Source organism: Anticarsia gemmatalis, chromosome 19 (assembly GCF_050436995.1).
Source record: "Anticarsia gemmatalis isolate Benzon Research Colony breed Stoneville strain chromosome 19, ilAntGemm2 primary, whole genome shotgun sequence".
Classification (NCBI taxonomy): Eukaryota; Metazoa; Arthropoda; class Insecta; order Lepidoptera; family Erebidae; genus Anticarsia; species Anticarsia gemmatalis.
The window spans coordinates 5,089,992-5,109,987 of record NC_134763.1 but is presented as its reverse complement, the minus strand read 5'-3'; the positions used below and the strand labels follow the sequence as shown (position 1 = coordinate 5,109,987).

The window sequence follows — 19,996 nt, the reverse complement described above, 5'->3', positions numbered from 1 at the left end:
CACCTTTTCACTGTGAGCATCTTGACAGAACTGATTAAAATCCCTATAGCTATGGTCTTGCTGCTGGTGTATATACTGGAGCAATTAATTAAATATGCTGTAGTCATTTAAAGTAGGCTGATGTTTACCACAATAATTCAGGATTAGTCCTGAGTCTCTTTTACGCTTCTCACATTCTTCAGAAAATATGTACAAAGTAATGCATAAGTAAGTATGTTTTCGTGCATATTTTCCAAAAGCATTAAGTAATTTACTATGGGCAGGTTCCCACTATCAGCAACTTGGAATCCTTCAGATACCTTCATGACTTATAAATAACGAAGAACGGGAAATAATAACTTATAAAACAATTAATGTATTTGTAAGCAAACAATAATACGATAAGGTAGCATTCGGTTCTTAGCGACCGCGACGCGCGACCGCGACCCGCGACCGCGACCGGGTCGCGCGACCCACTCTGCTCTCTAGCCGCGCCCACCGGTCGCGCGTCGCGGTCGCTAGATTTGTTTAGTACTCCATATAAATCCATACTAAGCAGTGGGTCGCGCGACCCGGTCGCGGTCGCGGGTCGCGGTCGCGCGTCGCGGTCGCTAAGAACCGAATGTTACCTTTAGACGCGCCAGGTTGACAAGACATTGACATTTATAATTTTTGTTTTCAAAATTATGTGACTTGTGAGGCAAAGGCATTATGCTATTCCGCCGTATATGTGACGTCATTTGGCACTTACGTCTGTTTAGAGTGAAACAATTTTCAAAGTGAAAATCATGAATGAAAATAACTAAATATCACAAAAATAAAAAATATGGGTCCCTTTATTTCACATCTAGTTTAGAATAAAATGATAATATATGTTACTTAAAAAAATGAAATGTTGTCAATTGAATCAAATTCATAGGATCAATAAAATGATAATTGCATCTGTTTTATTCAATTATATTTTTGATAGTACCTACTTAAGTTAAAATTAAACATTTTATTTCTAAATAGCTTTATCGCCAAGTGTTATTGGTTCATCTTCGGGCTGGACGACCTGTTCTTCATCATCGCCTACAGCAAGGATGTTTTCTACCCAGCCAGATACACATTTGAGCCAGCCACGATAGTACATATATTTGATCGCACGTCGACGGAATACAACCAATAATAAAAATATAAATACTCCCTGAAGGCTGGTCGATAGATCCGTGATAAACCTGTATTAAAAAGAATAATCATCCATTAATGACAAACAATAATATAATTAACCCTTCGACCGCCACGGTCAGCTATACTCGACAAATCAGAACGTGCTCATGACGCTATATTTTTGTCAACATTTGCCGAGTCGCGGTCGAAGGGTTAAAGTAACTTATCCAGGAGTATACTAGGGTATAACTTGAATAATTTAGGTAAAGATACAAACCAAATTATATGCGGTCTGAAATTAGCGCTCAAGATTTCGAATATCCATGGAAGTCCCATTAAAAAAATTAGTCGTACGGTCATAACGAACCTGCAGCAAATAAAATCCAATTACCCATATGTAATCAGTTCAGTAATATATTAATCAAAAATTGTCACTGCTTGATTGGAGTCCTTTTGAACAATAAGACGCAAGAAAGGTGCGATGTGGGTACTTTTGGGTCCGGTCGTCGCATTTCAGTTAAAAAACTCAGGCCCACCAAAATTTTTCATCGCAAGCATTATGTGTATGTAATGTCATACAAGATTCAAAGGTAAGATTATACTGCATGTAGAAATAATGTGCTTACTTGTATTTTAAAGCTTTGGAGAGACCCGAAGAGGAAGGCTGGCGAAATAAAACTAACCATATGTAAATAAAGATACAGCAGTTGGCAGCCAGCAGTATAGACATGATGCTGTACATGTAGTACCACTGCTGAGTTATGTCTGAAATTTAGAATAATAACTTAAAGCTTATAAAGGTTTTGTTTCTTTCACTCCTTAGCGAAATGAAAAAGAGAAAACATATTATAGTAGCTTTTTAACTAAAATAGGTTTATAGTGTGTTTATGAATAAGAGGGTTAGTCTTCGAAGCTATTAGTAGATAGTAATTGTTAAAATAACACTTTATACTTACTTGCGAACCAACAGCTTTGAATTCCAAACCCAGGTTTCTTGTGTTTACCTGGAAGATAGTTGACTATGCACACGCAAGTGGTAAGCAAGGTGGCACTACCCCAAGCGTATGAAAAATACCACTTAAATGCATGCCAACTGTAGTCTGGAGATGTTGGGCGCCTGAAATAAGTTTAATAATTTTTGAGAAAACTATAAGAATCCCAAGTCAATTTATTATGAAAATTAAGAAGGTACCGTAAAAAGAGTAACCTTCGGAAAATTTTTGGTTAATTTGATTACAGAAATAAGTAAATGGCTCGCATAAAAAGCTAGAGAGACGAGTTCAGTTTTCCGGTTCTTGGTACCAAATATCGCTATGAATAAAATTGTAGCATTTCAAATAGTGTACTCGGACCTTAAACATCCCATTTCTTTCCATCTGAAAGTTACCCCTGTATTCAGAAGTAGCCCCGTTCTACCGGTACCATTTAAAGATAAGAAAGATAAGAATTAAAACCCGCGTTAGTTCATTAAACTGCCTTCAAACGCTTGCAATAGTAGTTTAAAAAGTCCATCTCACCTCAAGCTTAGCAGAACATGTACCGATGTAGCGTTGGCCCAAAACATGGCCGCCATGAAAAAGTAATGAGCCAGAATAGCTGAAACAGAAACAATAAGTAAACAACATTTCAGAATCTACGATTATTTAACAGTGTTATTTAGTGTTTTTACAACCCAAGTGCTAACAGATAGATGGAACCTGCTATTTGTATATAAGTATTTCCAAGAATGTTACATTCCAATTTTATTTTTAAACATATTGCACGAGTGCGAAAGGCTGAGTTTCCTGCTTTTGCAGATATCTGAAAGCGAAGTGCTTTGTAACGCGAAGGAAAAGTATCTGTAAGTGTTAACTTTAAAATCTTGTATTAAATAACACTGACTTATATTCTGTTTATTGTCAGTCTAGCTGACAAATAGAACTAATTATCTACCACTACTATAATACTCAGGGTCTACATTCTACTTACCTACTGCGCCACAGGATTTCAAGTCAGCCACCAAAGGCGTCAATATTATTATTAATTTAGCAGTAGCTAAACTTGCGCAGAAGTTTATTATACACTTTCCTTGAACATCTCTGAAAAAAATATACTGTATTTCGTACGTTTTTTGTTATTTAGGCCTTATTACCCGACAGGCCTTAATACCCGCAGGTACCTTATTCAATAATTAAATGTGCTCAGATTCTGATGCTCTTAATCTTTTTTTTTATTTTAGTATTATAGGCGTGGGGAGGTGTCCATTCATCAAGTTGTTTTAGTGTCCACTTTTTTTGTTTGTCAACGTTCGTGGCGTTGTGGTAATTAGTAGGTAAACACAGTGCAGATGGTGGGCAGGGTTCGATACCCGTTAAAACCGCGCATACATTTATTGCACCAACAACAAAATTAATTGTATCGTTATCCGTTAGACAATTACTAGTGCGGGATTGTTTTAAGCTTGAATTGTAAAATTAACAAAATTGCTGAAATTAAAGTAATGAAATATACGAGCTAAATTGTCATGTAGCTCACCTTAATTCTGGTACCGCCGAGTACGTTAACGCAGTCAGAAATAGGAATATCACCGAGGGTATCATTAACTTTGTCAAATCGTATGTGTAATAAACTTCTTTTTCTCCATCTTCGCATACTATCGCCACTGGTGCTGTTCTATTATCCGGCCTGATCTTATTTCCTAAACAGAATCTAAAAAAGTTGGTGCGTGAGAATTAGACCCTGTGTATAAATACTAGTATATTTCGAAAACAATTCAATTAAAATCAGTGCTTTTGTCTATCTTCATTGGTTAAAGTTTTCTTGTTCCTTAGGCGCTTACTTTAGTATGAATTTGGGTTAATTGTGTACTTACGTATGGATTTTTACAAGTATATCATCTCCAAATACTAATGATATCTCGTCCTCGCTGTTAATTATGAAAGAATTTGCTGAGTACATAAATGTGTGGTTACACTTGAACGCTAATGGACTGGTAACATTTGTGGTTGGGTCCCAACACGTGTTTCTTGTTCTAATTAGCATTTGTTTCGAAGAACAGCATCTGTTAGCGTCTGATAATGCACAAGTCTGATTTATCGATGTCAATATAAAAATATATAGTATTATCTTCATTTTGCACTCCTCTTTTGTCTGATTGAGTCAACCACTTTTGTTATTATTATACAGCACTTTTGACTGTCGAAAAACGATTCACAGGGAGTTTTTATTATAACACAAAAACAGAAATATAATATACGATCTATGAGGCTGGTGATAGATGACAAATCGACAGTGTGTCCGATAAAATACCAATGTTTACTATGGGGGTGTCCTCTATTCATGTCGGGACTTTTGGGACAATCTATTTTTCCCTTTTTAGTAAATAGGAAAAAATGTGCACTTACACACAATCATAATAATTTAATCTATTATTGTGTTTAAGCTAGTTAATTGTATACAAGAGGTACAAAAACAGTTTTATTGTCACAAAGATAATGAGTGCTATACGTCAAATCCGTAAAATTTTATAACACAAATAACACTAATAGAAAGGTAATCGTGAAATTTATCTATACGCTTAATAAAGGTATAAGCATGTAAGGAACAAGTTGGAAATCGAGTTAAATTTAATTGTTGTTTTAATATTAATTCCAACACGTTTCATGGTTTTCTATGTGATTTTATGGAATTTTCATGAACAGATTCGCACCTACAAAATTGTTGACGCCCCCTATTATATTACCAATGATACGCGCATTAATTACACATGTATTTTGTCGTAAAAAACGGTACTTACGTCGATAATTATATTAATCATCGCACCCAAAATAAAAATAAACTGCTCATCTATATTATATTATCCCGGACACGCTGCATGATACATTTCCACAAAGGGTATTTTTTATGCGAGTTGAGGAGTTTTTCACTTATTAAAAAATCTGTGATAGTCATTGCAAAAAAATACAGCAATTAATAATATATTTTTATTAACATTGAATATATTAATAATAACATTGGTCCACCATCACCGTAAATCGTTCAAACGTTTAAAACAGTCCCTCTATTTCTCCAGTCTTGGTGTTGAGGTCTATGTCGTATATGCTAGGTCTGGTGGGGAGGCCGGGCATGCGGGAGATCTCGCCGACCATTGGGACGACGAAGCCAGCGCCTACGGATACGAAGATCCCGTTGACACGCATCGTGAAGCCAGTGGGAGCTCCTTTAATAGCCGGGTCGCCGGTCAAAGAGTTTGAAGTCTTCGCCATGCAGATCGGGAACTTGTCGTAACCCTGAAATTATAAAAAAGGAATTAAGTTCTCTATATCCCATATTTAGTTAAGAATCTTTACTCGTGTAGTGTACATAAGTAGTGTAAATGTGTTGGTACATTGTCTTCTACGGTCCTCTAGTTATGAGAAGATTGTCAGACTGTGAAGGACAGTTCGAATGACTATTTTTATTATAAGGTTTACTATTGTCGCATTGAACAGTTAACTAATTACAAATATAACTTGATACACACATATTCGGATCGGCATGTTCGGTTCGGCAATATTTATCGAACAAAACCGACTCAAACCAATTACCGCACTTGATCAGCTTGTGTTGACCGAGTAGTTCCTTCAGGACCAATCGTCACCATTCGATTTAAAAATTCAATCGCTGCGATGTCGAGCAACATTTCCCGAACAATTATCTACACATATTCGGTTGTGCCTGGTTAGGCCGATTAATGCCGAATCGAATATGTCTGAAGCAAGCCTAACTGCGAAAACAAACTAACCATTTCTGTGAATTGCTTGATCTTTTCTAGCACTTCATCTGTGTACTCAATCTTGCCGGCTCCGTACATTTCTTTGGCAATCTTCTCAATCTTGTCCGGGATAGATAGGCCCAGTGGGTACAAGTAGTTGAACTGTGACTTGGAGTCGCAGGCTTCAATGACGGCGTCTGCTAGGTCTAGGGCTCCGAGCCCGCCCTTGGCCCAATGGTCGCAAAGCACTGCTCTAAACGCGCCGTTCTTGAGTGCAAAGTCCTTTACCATATTAAGTTCTGCTAACGTGTCGTTTCTGCAAACAAGATACGGTTTTGGTTAAGACTTTCTTATATACAAAACAGATTTTTCAGTTGCACCTCAATATTCTAAAACTTTAAGTTATGGATTATGACTTACCCATGTTTATTGATAGCGACTACGACGGGAACACCAAACTTGTTTCCGTTGCTGATGTGTTTACCCAAATTGCACAGTCCCTTGCTCAGTAGTTCTAGATTTTCCTGAGTACAAGTAACACTTTATTAGTTTAGTAAATAATTAGGTACAGTTTATTAAGAATGAACTATTGATGAATACTAAATAAAATTGACATTAAGTGCAGGTGATCTAATAAATACCTAATTAAAAAGCCATCTAAACTCTCTAATGGCTGGATTTATCACTTTTTCATACATTGGCCGTATTTTTTTATTTATCATATATGTAGTTTATCTTTTATCTCACACTTATCCTTATTAAATATTTAAGTTGTGAAACGGCCATCAATGTTGTACAATAATGTGAGTAAGCTAAGTAATGTTACGTATACGTACTTGCACGTAGACGTCGTGTAGCGGCAGGCCGGGCGCGACGGGCGGGCCGCCGCCGTGCATCTTGAGGGCGCGCACCGTCGACACGATCACGGCGCAGTGCGGCACGTCGCCGCTCGCGCGACACTTTATGTCGAAGAACTTCTCCATACCTGCACAATGTATATTTAGCATTCATTATAACCAATAACGATATAGGTACTTATTTTATTTTAAATATAAACCACAATCAGTGGTTAACTACAGGGTTGCAAGTCGGCAAAATATCACGGGCCCCCAGCCGGCAGGAGCCGCCGATCAGAGGAGAATCCGAACTACCAATATTTATTATTTATCATACATTTCAGCTTTTTATATTGGGAGGAGGGGGCCCATCCGATAAATTTCCCACGGGCCTCGAACGGTATAACTACGCCACTGACCACAATCTTGCAATAATATCTTAAGTATAGGATCTACAATCGAGGGATAAAGAAAACGAATTATTATCGAAGCGAACACATTGTTAGCATAAGAAAAAAGCATATTGAAAGAGCAAATTATATGTATGAAATTGAAAATAAAGGAAGCTTAATTTCGACACCAATATTATAACAGGTAATAAAGGACCATATTTTAACAAATCTTACCAATATCAGATCCGAAGCCAGCCTCAGTGGCTACATATCCGTTCTCTCCGGCGAGTTTCATGGCGATCTTGTCAGCGAGGATGGAGGAGCAGCCGTGAGCGATGTTGGCGAAGGGGCCGGTGTGCACCAGCACTGGGGTGCCCTCCAGGGACTGCATCAGTGTGGGTTCGAACGCGTCCCTCAGGAGCACTAGCAGAGCGCCCGTCATACCCTGGAGAATACCAGAAAAATTAGCTCTAGATAAGCTCAGCTACGATGCCTTTGTACATTTTTATAAAAGTTGAATGATTGTGAATAAACGGGGAACAATTATTGTTGACGTACTTCTTGGTCCTTCATAATACTAATCACTGCATCAGTCTAGCATAGCCTTTCTTCCAACTATGTTGAGGTCGGATTCTAGTTTCACCGGATGCAGCTGAATACCAGTGTTTTACATGGAGCGACTGCCTATCGGATCTCCTCAACCCTAGGTTATAACACGATATCCTTCGGTATCAAGCTTCTGACTACTGTACCGTGATTCTGTACAGTGGGTACTGTCGAGTATCGAAATTTTGGCATTTAGAGTGTACAAAATATTTCCTACGACACTCGTCAGAGGCGCTGATCAGCTTTTCATACAACATTTTTCGATGACTGGTCGGTTGTCGGTAGTCGATACCAGTAGAGAATCGAGCTACTGATGTTTATACTTACTAAATCGTCAGCAGTGACCGGGTTGCCGCTCTTGTCTAGCGCGACGACCATGGAGGCGAGGCGGTCCTTGATGTCCTCGGTATCGTTGCCGAGCGCCAGGATGGCCATGATCTCGGACGCCACCGAGATATCGAACGCCGTCTCACGAGTGAAACCCTTCTCTGTCGGCGACTGACCCACCGTGATCTTACGTAAGTATCTGTCGTTCAGGTCCACCACTAAAAATAAATTATTAAAATTATATGAAAAAAAAAATTACCTATGTGATGAGCACGAGTATTTATTTTGAAAATTTATCTATATAACTATGTATTTAGAAGTATATAAGTATGTTTATCAGTTGTCTGGTTACCATAGTACAAGCTCTGCTTAGTTTGGAATCAGATAACCGTGTGTGAGTTGTCCAAATTTTTTTTTTTTAAATTCATGTGTTCTTGCTCAAAAGTGATATAGGTTTACCCCTGTATTTATAGCTGAACAAAAAGTTAGTAATCAAGTAAAGTTGTTTTTACTAACGTATTAGTTAACTATAAGCGTACTGGCCCAAATTATTCCGTATTTTTTTTTCCATGAATCCCATCGATCCCATACAAACCTTGTCTCGACAGTTACAAATAAAGTACAAAAATAATTAACCAATTTAGTTTAGTTGTCCAAAAGTTACGCGCGTAAATACATTTCGGTAATTCATTTTTACTTATGACAGATAGTCAGGATTCAGAGTATTGATTAATACATTTTTTAAACATCAGAGATATTTTACATTGTTATACACTAAGTAGTAAGTACTGTTTAGGTACCTCTATTCCACATAATCTTGGCGGTGTCAATGTTGAGTCTTGCAAACTTGACTTTCTCCTCCTCTGTCAAGGAGTCAGGGTCGGTTTTATTGATCCCCAGACGTTTCAGTCTCCTCAGCTGAATGGGGGAGAACTTCCTCACGCCCTTGATCTTAGGCACTAGTCTGTCGTACAGAGGTCCGTCCTTCTGCGTCAGCTCGTGGAAGATACGGGCGTCCATCTGAGCAGCCAGCAAGTTGTTGGCCGCTGTCACCGCGTGGATGTCGCCTGTCAAGTGCAGGTTGAAATCTTCCATGGGTATAACCTAAAATTACCAAAGTATGTTTAATAAATAAAATAGTTGCATTGAAAAGATCCAAGCTGCAGTCTAACTGAGGATCAGTAATAAGTTGGAAAAAAAAAACAAAAAATCTCAGTTCGTTCAGTCTCTGTTCAAAACAAACTTAGGTTACGTTCACATAAGACTCTTTTGATGTAATAGTATGCATCCATTGCGTCGAATCATGGGTTAGAGTATTACATTATAATGAAAAACAAAAAAAAACTTGTTACATAAATTATTCAATGACTATTGCAATTTCGATATCCAATCATTTGAAAAAAAAGCCAAAACTGACTGTAAAAATAAAAATCCATCTTAACCCCATTTCGGCAATTTTATTGGTAAAAAAATACATTAGTTACCTGTGAGTAGCCTCCTCCCGCGGCGCCGCCCTTGACTCCGAAGGTAGGTCCCTGGCTGGGTTGACGCATGCACGCGAACGAGTTGCGCCCGCGGTGCGCTGACAGCGCCTGAACTAGGCCCAGTAAGGTAGTACTCTTACCCTCACCGAGAGGGGTGGGTGTAATACTGCAATAACATCAAATAATTGTTTAATTGAAATGTTTTACATATTTTTTTTTTTTAAGAATTGCCCTTTGAATTGCTCTTGTGTCGGACACAAAGTACAACCAGACCCGAAACAATTATTTGTAGATCACACAAATAATTGTCCCGTGTGTGAATCGAACCAACGATTCCCCGACGCAACGGTAGCGGCGCTGACCTAAACCACTGCGCCACGGTGGCAATTTTAAGATCTCCCTGTCTTTAAAACGATTTAAAATATTGCAGTTATGTTTACTTAAGACTCTTTAAAAATATCAGCGATTTAAGTTTTGAAGGTTGAAAACACAGCTAACTAGTGTAACAGCCAACTAATATTTTTATAACTATCTGTTAAACGGAAAAGTATAAATTATTAAATGTTAAACTTGTTACAGTACTAAGTAGTTCAAGTTTTAAAAGATAAATCTCGCGCAAAAAATGTAGGTAGGTATCATTAACAGTAATTAACGACGTTACCTAAGTATTTATTTACTAACGACTAATAAGGATACAACATTATTTCGCCTCGTGTAAACATAGAGAACAGACAATAGATTTAAATATGTAAAAGCAATCGAGTCGTTTTAATTAATACCACCTAATTCTCATAATGAAACATTCAACAGTCGATTCTAATGAGGTTGTTTATGTTGCACGAGTACTTATTGTGCTTACTATCTCGAAATGCGACAATTTCTATTCATCAGTCTATCCGTTGAAATTGTAAGTAATTGTTAACTGTTGAGCCAACTTTGATTATGTTTTATGTTAAGTAAGTAATATAGTTATTATCGCACCGGGCAGGCAACAGTGCTGAGTCAAAAGTAAATTCTATTAACATCTATCATGGTGGCGGCTGTCCCGTGTTTAAGTGAAGAAATACTTGATAACTTATTTAGCGATTATTGTCGACGATATTTTTTGAGAACATGTCGAGTCATGATTCACTGTCTATTTGTCTAAAGAATTGCAACTAAAGTGTGGCCGTTGCCTTTCCTTTATTGTTTTACCGGTCCAGCAATGCCAGCAATGACAATACCCGTGACAATAAACACCTATTTACATGATGGGTGATATTATCTCACTTTGTCATAAGAATCGAAGATTGTTCAAACAACTGTTGAGTTGAGAGCAATGAACGTAGAACGAGTGAACTTAACACACGCTATTTAGCACACTCTCAGCTTAACACTCGATAAAGTGACAATACAAAGTTATGGAATATCTTATATACAGCTAAATATACAAAATGCACTAACCCAGCCACTACGATGTACTTTCCACCGCGAGTGTTCTTCAGGCGGTCGATGACAGACAGTGAGATCTTTGCCTTGGTGCGTCCGTACTGCGACACCTCGTTGGGGAACAGGCCGATCTCATGCGCCAGCTCGCTGATGACCTTCGGTTTCTGCGACCGAGCGATCACAATATCGCTGCAAGATTTACAAATATTAAGCACATACCGGAGGAATAAATCTAGAAAAAACAGCCGAATATACTTAATTTAATTTTGATCTATGCGATACTCTTACATTTCCAAACCAGTTTAGACCAGCGAAATTGAAAAGGATTCATCCTAAGATTAACTGCGGTGAGCGAGACTTGTTTATTCTTGAATTTTTTTTTTTTTTTTGCTTTCGGTTATCACACGTCTGTGATGAAAACGTAATAAAACTTTGGGACAGTAATCAGCTGAATTTAGCAATCATGCATCAGGTATTAATAAGATGATTGATATTTGGAAAATGGAGCATGTCACTGACCTGGGTGGTGGAGAGGCAGGTGCGATCCTGAGCGGTTTGAGCGGCCAGGCGGGCGCTAGCAGGCGGTCGAGCTGTCGGCGCGCGGCCAGCACGGTGTTGCGCATGAGCATGGCCACGGTCATGGGCCCCACGCCGCCCGGCACCGGCGTCACGTGCGCCGCCACCAGCACCGCCTCACCATACGCCACGTCGCCCACCAGCCGCTTGCCGCTCTTCTTACTCGGATCTACGCAAATATCATTACTTCTTATCGTTCTCTGTTATTGCTTCTAACGACTAATTCTCTTTGAGAAGTCATTAAGATTACTATATCGAAAGTACGTCATCGTATTGAGTAAAATTAATAAATCAGTTCAATACTCACATTTGAATTACAGAGGGAGGGCAAAATATACAAATTTTGATACTAAAATTAAATGAATTGTCGTCATTTTACTAAAATCAATTTCCATGAAAATCAATTGTTTACACAATTTTCAGCACTTTCAATGACGGTCGCGAGATTACTGCGGCGCGGTATAGCCGGATAAGTACGAATCGTATTGTTTCCTTCGCCTTCCGTCAATTGTGATCCAAACGCTACTTTCGTGACAAACATCAATATTTTACATCGTTTTGCAATACCGTGTTGTTTTGATACAAGAAGACCATTGTTCGTGTAATTTTTTAATTTAATTTCTTCTGCTTCACTGCTTATGTTCTTGCAATAATGATTGCACTTAATATTATTGATTAACGGTCGCTAGGGAAAATAAATGTAAGTTTGTGTGTAAGAGGGGCGGCGATTTGGAGGAACTTGGGAACGTATTTAAAAAAACAAGGCCAAAAATAATTGAAAAATGCTTTACACTAGATCTTCAACGGCAATACCGGTGGACAGAAGTTCGGACTATAAAATGCCTTCGTAAAATATCAAAGATATAGTAATTCACTTAAGAGCAAGTTCTTTTTAAATATTAAATACTGAAATCAAAATTATTATTGTTAAGTAGTAAGTACATACCATCAATAGAGTTGATGCCGCAGTCGATGACAACTGCTCCGGGCTTGATCCAAGATCCACGCACCATCTCAGCCCTGCCGATAGCCACCACCAGGATGTCTGCTGTTTTTGTCTGGGTCAACCAAATTTTAATTAATTGTATTGCATATTCGTATTGCCAGTGTTTTCACATTTATTTTGAAAACAAGATACAATCGCAGAAGCGATTTGGACTCCAGGTAAACTTCTTATTAGTATATACATAGATGCGTGAGCATTAGTCTAAATCTACTCTAGCGGTCAATATTGAATTTTTGTTAACTCGTTTTGTTAATCATGTATTTGTTTTTATTTTTTCATTAGTAAGGTTAAACTTACAATTTCGCTCAAGTTCTTAGTCTTGGAGTGGCACACGGTGACGGTGGCGTGTTCCCACTTGAGGAGCTCGGAGACGGGTGTGCCGACGATGCGGCTGCGGCCCAGCACCACGACGTTCTTGCCCGCGATGGACACGCCCGTGCGCTTGATCAGCTCCACGCAGCCCGCCGGCGTGCAAGGAATGAACCCGGAGAAGTCACCAACTGCTACGCGACCCTCGTTGACTGTGTTCAATCTAGTAAATAAATTTTATTATGTTTAAATTATAAATTGAGGGCTACGCGGGACTCGGAAATAAGGTCGACGTCAAAAATATGCATACACTGTCACATTTTCAAAGGTATTTTTATAAATGAAAATCATAAAATTAGTACAGTGCCTATTTGTACTTAAAATAATTGTATAATCACTGCGTATTGTTCGTATTCGTTTGTTGACTGTAATAATAAAAATTCCTGTCAAAAAAAATCTGATCGCAAATGATTGCTATTTTATTAGTCCTCTGGTTGACCCGAGTGAGATTTTTATTTTTTGACTTGAGTTCGCTAATATTTTTGTTATGGGTTCGCCCTTTATAGCAAGGGGCTGTACACCTTATAGCAGGTCTAATAGTAGTAACTATTAAAAAAAACATTTATTACCAGTCTAGTATTACAATATCTTACTTAAAGCTATGGCAACCCTACTAGGCGCAGCCTGTATCGGGGTTATCAATATAACTGAAACAATTGATTAAATTGTAATTGCAATTGAGCTATTTGTCGGATTGAACTTCTGTCTGAGTATGTATTACGTACTTAGCTAATATAGCTAAGTAGCTTTTTATGTCGATCATGATAAGAAAAAGTTTACCCATCCACATCCTTGTCGGGGCTAACGGCATCGGTTATGAGATGCGAGTCGATGGGGTGTGCGGCATCTAACGGCATCTGAACGATGATACCGTGTACTGAGGGACTCTCATTCAAGCTCGTGATCTTCGCCAGTAACTGGAAATACAAATATTAATTTAGCTAAAGGCTACCGACATATATTTTCCAACGGTAATTTAAAAAATATATTTATTCTTGGCTGGAAACGGGGCTCAAAATAATCATAACCATGTGATCGGTTGTCAGATACAGTAACGCCTAAACTACGCAGAAGACTGTCTATTACTATGTGGCAGAAGTTCAATTTGTACTCAGTACAATCTGTAGGTACCAAGAATAAATCAGTTAGTAAGTATATTTCACGGCATGTAAATAAAGCCCTAATACACAAGGCAAGTTTCAAGGGAACCTACCACCGAGATGCAATCTAGTTATAAAACCACAAGAAATATAAGATCTCTGGGAACTGCGAAAGCGAATTTATATAAGTGTATTGAAAACGTCAGTTAATATTTCCTTTATAAAACTATTTTATTCTTTAGTTTGAGCCCATAGTCATTCCAACTAAAAATATTATTGGTCATCTTCCGAACACTGAGTTTTATAACAATGTTCAATTGATTGAAACAATGTTCAATTGATAAATTATTAAAAAAATCTCAGTATTAGGTTCATTCTTCTCTTTTTACGAAATAAGCATATAAGTGTAACAGATAGACGTAGTTACGACATGCATAATATTACAATACACATCTATTATATTTTGAATGCGTACGAAGATAATAAAAAGATGATAAATATTAACATTAAGATTACATCAGACATGATGAAAACAAGTAAACTCAACAAAAGATATCTTATCACAATGTCAGGGTTCAAGTGCACTGATGGCAAATAAATATCGCTCTCAGTTTCTAGACGTTGTAGATTTTTATGGCTAAATTTAGTAAGTACATTGAGTCCTTTATGAGGTAAATTACATCAGGGAAGATATCTTATCTTCATAGGAATAGTAATTGGCAACACAGCGACACCATGGATAAGTATAATTAAATTTTGTAGGACTTGTAGAAATTGGTGATCGTGAGTATAGTGTTTTTGGTAATAAGTACCTATACATACCTACGGAAACTTTTGACATCCTCGAAAATAAGACGAAAATATCACGACGCAAATACCTACTATGCAAATATTTGAGCTAGGTACTAGGCACTGAAAAAATAGGTAGACAATTTCAAACAAATTACTAAGCACCCATCAGCTTGCATAAAAGGAATTAGGTATGTTAGCCTGTCAGCTCCTACTCATAATGCAAATGAATATGCATAACGCATAATTTGCCTTCAGACCAGTCTGTTAGAAAACCCATAGTTATAATATCCAGGACAAGTATGGCAATGCTTCATTTCCGATAACAATTATGTAAAACATAAGTCAATATTTTTAAGACTACTTGGATTGGAAAATAATCTTGTACTTGATTTTAGCAGCCGTGTGATTTAGCCCGCTAAGTTTAACTTATCTGTGGTTTAGGTAATGCTCATTACCTCAGTCTCAGTGATGTCCCTAGGCAGCTGTATATGCTCGGCGCTCATGCCGATCTTCTCCGCAGCCCGCAGCTTCATCCTGATGTACACGTTGGAGTCCTCGCGGCCGCCCACCTGCACGATGGCCAGCTTCGGGTTGAAGCCAGACACCCGGGTACGAGCCTCCGACACCTGCTGCCGAAGCTCATTCTCGATTGATCTGAGGACGCATATTACATTAAAATTAGTATTACCAATAAATTACCCATTTAATTACTTAATTTAAATTAAATTCTGGTTGTAGTTTAACTGTTACTTTATTGTGTTATCAATGTATATATATGGATTTAAGTTCAGAGAGAGAAGTACGAGTACCTATATTCTATGATATTAGGATAGAGACTAAATCACAATGACTGATGATGGGAACTGATTTATGAATGTTTTTTAATGTGTTTTCTGAATCAACTAAAAAATATATTAAGTACATGATCCATTATTTTGTTCAATGAACTGTATTTCTTTATTTGGCACTAAATCATGCAGTTTAAATCTAAATCAGACGATTACCCGGCTACTTCGGTTCCCGAAATTGGTTGTGCGACCATCTTGAGCGTGAGACTGCTGTCGTAGTCGGTTCCAAACCGACTGACATCTTTTGAGATGAGACAAACATCTCGAAACGCACCTGACCCTAACAGATAACCTCAGGCTAGAGCGCTGTACCTACTATCAAAATAACTATAATTTCACTGGTTTCATTACTTTGCAGTTTCATGCGGTTCGGACAAGCCTATAGCTATATCTGGAGCTATTGACCACTCTGCTGTTTATGATGACCCAAAAAATGATAAACCATTGAACTATACAAAAATGAAATCTCGTAACCTCTTAGATATCCACTAATTATAGGAACAGAATTTCGCCCCTAATGCTAGGTTTATATTCTAACCCTGTATTTAGGTAAAGCCGTTGGGCAATAATTCAATGAGTACGGTGTGACAATATTGTAACTGACCCCGGAAATTATAATAACGTCACAATCATTATAATAATATGTTTAGATTTACACTTTTCACAAGTAAACATCACATGATCATTCTTATCTCAATCGAATAACTCAATAGAAAGTCAAATGACAATACTGCAATTAGTTGAGTAAGTATTTCAATTAATTAATTAAGTAGACATTCATGCTTGTTGCAAGGTTTTGTGATAACATGCAACACTTACAATAAACATGCATGAGTAAGCTCTAGTTGCATTAAAGCATTCCTAGATAACTTCATAAGTCTTACTAACCTTAGGCATTCTTGATAAAATTGCCTTGTGTGTCTCAGAGAAAAACTTCTAATGAAATTCATGATTATATTTTAAGAATAACATAGAATTAATGAAGAAATAATCAATTAATTAAAATACAATAGCACGAGTAAATAGAAAAACAGTCTCTAATGATAGAACAATACATATTTTTGTGTGGTTCTAGAGTATGAACAAACAATATTGTTTTTGTTTTGATGTAAGAGGGGTCACAACGACGCTCGCCTGTTACGTATTTAAAGATAAGGAATATTACGCGACTGTATTTTGTAACAGAGCACGACATCTTAAAATATGCCGATAGGTATACTAAAAATGACTTGATAGTTTTTCTGTGATTAAAAAAATCGTATGATTATTCACCCCTTGTCCTAAACTTAGGAATAGAACTATTAAGAGCAGCGGTCGTAAAATAATGCATGAATACCCTGCTTGATGATTTTAAGAAATTTGGAATTATACATTAACTATCTAAAGAATAAGCTCAGTGGACCCCCATGTTACACACCATGTTAAAAATAAAATAAAAATGAATAAAACTATTAATAGTTTAAAGTAAATTGTAAAAGTACAATAATAAATAAATAAAATAAAAAATAAATAATAATTCAACTTGCAATGTAGTCATGACCTTGGCACTAGATCGCACTTCATCAGAATAGTGTGGTTCTTAAAAAGTATACGCTAATTAGTAAACTGTCAGTGAGATAAGCATGTAACGAGGTAAATTTTTGAAGTGAAGGGTAGTGCCCAAGTCTTCAAGCTGCTCCATTTGCGAACTGATTTGCATAGGCTGAATATGTACTATGAGACATTTGTCAGGCGCTTAAATGATTATCACTACAATACAAACACATAGCCCATTGAAAAATTGAATGGAGAGTTGCGTTTTAGAGGACGTAATTTTTTAATGTGGATTATAGTGTCACCACCCTTTTCTCCGACCGCCTTGTTAGAAAAAGGGGTTGGGACCGGGGGACAAGGGATAAATAACGCAAGCTAACGCCTAAAAAGTTTGTAAAAGAAGAAGTATTAGATGTTTTTTTGGGACGGCCTAATAACGATCTTTTACCAGAACTTCTACTAAGTATTTTTTTTGTCTGAACGCAATTTATATTCTAAGGTCAAAGTCAAAAAGATATTCTACTTTTAACTGTTTCTAGTTTTTACTGGTACACCTTAATTAACATCACCCATGTCAATAATATAATTTGCGTCAGATCATTTTCATATCGCACTTATTCGTTAGACACAAAATGTATAGCGAGGTGAGAGGTCGCAGATTCCGGGGATTTACATTGATGTTACATGGAGAATTACTGTGTAGGTATATTCTGATATTTTATAAGTAGGTATTTTATATGTCGCTCATCTATGAAGCCTATAGTTATTTATTTCCCTATTATGAACTCCCTATCTACAAATAATGTCATACAAAAATATATATTTACCAGCTGACCCGCGCAACTTCGCCTGCGTCACATAAGAGAGAATGGGTTTAAATTTTCCCCGTTTTTGTAACATTTTTCACTGCTCCTATTGCTCGTAGCGTGATGATATGTAGCCTTAAGCCTTCCTCGATAAATGGACTATCTAACACTGAAATATTTTTTCAAATCGGACCAGTAGTTCCTGTGATTAGGGCGTTCAAACAAACAAACAAACTCTTCAGCTTTATAATATTAGTATAGATTAAAATTTCAATGCAACTGCGTACACGGTTGTGCAAATGTTTTTTAGGGTATTTACTTCATAGAGGCTCGAAAAAATCGAGCAGAATATTTCAAAAATGCGTAAAAAACAAATTATTTATTAACATAACTCTCCATATTTTAGGATACTTAAGTCTCTTGAGGAGTAGGCCCCATACTTACATCTAGGAGTAGGTGAAAATGATCATGCAAATCAACGTCAGTTTTAATTAAACCTATCTACATGATAAGAGTTCAAGTTAATAGACATCGTTAACTAAGTCGATCAAGGATAAGATCTAACAGTTCATTTATGGCCATAATCTATACTAATATTATAAATCTATACTAATATTATAAAGCTGAACAGTTTGTTTGTTTGAACGCGCTAATCTCAGGAACTACTGGTTCGATTTGAAAAATTATTTCAGTGTTAGATAGCCCATTTATCGAGGAAGGCTATAGGCTATATATCATCACGCTACGACCAATAGGAGCAGAGTACAAGTAAAAAATTATGACCCATTCTCTCTTATGTGACGCAAGCGAAGTTGCGCGGGTCAGCTAGTGTATTATAAATACACTGTAAATATTAGTGACAAACAATTTGTGAAGTTTAGATTCCTTCTTTAGATGCTAGGACGACCATAAAATAAAAGGAAAATATATTATGTGCTAATTTTGACACTAACAGACTGATAAGCAAACTGTTTTGTCTTATCAAGTAACGTTAAAAACAAAACTGTTTATATAATTTTATATGAAATTATCTTATTACCTTAATAAACAGCTGAGCATCTATACATATAAAAGTATAGGTAGGTATTTAAAATATAATTATAGAACACAGTACGAACAGCTGATTTACAAATTAAGTACCGTAATTAAATACACATTAATATACTAATAGCTATAAAAGTATAATATTTCACTTACTCCATTACAGCATCAAGATTTCCTTGAGACTCCCACATTTTGTAAACTTTTATTTTAACACAAAATAAACACAGGAATCTGAATTAATACACGAACAGCGCGACACACCGGCGCGGGCGCACCGGTACAATACTTCACATATTCATACTGAATACTAATGATACCTCGTACTACCTGTAGTCACTAACCTGTCCAACACGTTCCATGACCATACTATTTTTACTTTTTCGGAAATTCATTAACGTAATACACTCTTTATTTCATTTTTATAAAAGTAAACGTGATCGCAATATAAATACGTAAATACTAGTCTATTTAATTTAATTCAAGTGAATTCATTTTTGTTCTACGGCCTTGAGTTCTATTATGTTCGTTCACGTCATAATTCCTTTATATGTAAACAAGATTTTACGAAACTCTTTAATATAGTTTTTTTTTGGAGTATAGAAAAAAATATTGCGGTTTAATGTTTGCCAGTATTCTTGATGTGATGCAAAAAATCAACACGTTTTATTAAAAACTTAACAACTTTTTTAAAGTAAATAGTCAGGCATCTTAAAGGTTTATTAACTGACAGACATACGACACGCTTCGAAGTATCTCAGAGATGAATATAATAATAAAAAAGGTAAAAAAAAATCTGATACTTAACTGGACTAAATTAGATGTGAAAGACGCTGCACAATCCGTAATTTCACCATTATTTTTTTGTAACACTGACATAATTATAATTTAAAAACTCTTGTAGTTCAGGATTGATTGAGGGTAGGTGTTAAAAATATAGAGAATGAGATATTTTACAAATACCGACCTAAAGACGTTACTTTATTAACTTT

General features: G+C 36.7%; 2 protein-coding genes across 4 annotated transcripts; both read right to left on the bottom strand.

Annotated features, from left to right (window-relative positions):
- Positions 1-957: 957 nt before the first annotated feature.
- LOC142981260 (putative G-protein coupled receptor Mth-like 1) lies at positions 958-4,266 on the bottom strand. The gene is made up of 8 exons (XM_076127053.1): positions 3,980-4,266; positions 3,643-3,816; positions 3,097-3,206; positions 2,646-2,724; positions 2,085-2,245; positions 1,755-1,893; positions 1,406-1,495; positions 958-1,196 (listed from the first exon to the last, which is right to left on the bottom strand). The coding sequence occupies exons 1-8, from the start codon at positions 4,237-4,239 to the stop codon at positions 983-985; spliced, it is 1,227 nt and encodes a 408-aa protein (XP_075983168.1). The 5' UTR covers positions 4,240-4,266; the 3' UTR covers positions 958-982.
- An 810-nt stretch (positions 4,267-5,076) lies between these two features.
- On the bottom strand, positions 5,077-19,898 carry pug (pug C-1-tetrahydrofolate synthase, cytoplasmic). 3 transcript variants are annotated; one of them, XM_076127091.1, is made up of 15 exons: positions 19,813-19,898; positions 15,232-15,430; positions 13,665-13,801; positions 12,813-13,047; positions 12,456-12,567; positions 11,453-11,678; positions 10,949-11,122; positions 9,506-9,671; positions 8,822-9,125; positions 8,022-8,239; positions 7,323-7,533; positions 6,697-6,845; positions 6,281-6,384; positions 5,891-6,176; positions 5,077-5,396 (listed from the first exon to the last, which is right to left on the bottom strand). In XM_076127091.1, the coding sequence occupies exons 1-15, from the start codon at positions 19,881-19,883 to the stop codon at positions 5,154-5,156; spliced, it is 2,835 nt and encodes a 944-aa protein (XP_075983206.1). In that variant the 5' UTR covers positions 19,884-19,898; the 3' UTR covers positions 5,077-5,153. The 3 variants fall into 3 exon arrangements, with proteins under 3 accessions (XP_075983206.1, XP_075983208.1, XP_075983207.1); XM_076127093.1 differs by lacking the exon at positions 19,813-19,898 and adding an exon at positions 19,161-19,301; XM_076127092.1 differs by lacking the exon at positions 19,813-19,898 and adding an exon at positions 15,781-15,939.
- Between the last annotated feature and the right edge of the window lie 98 nt (positions 19,899-19,996).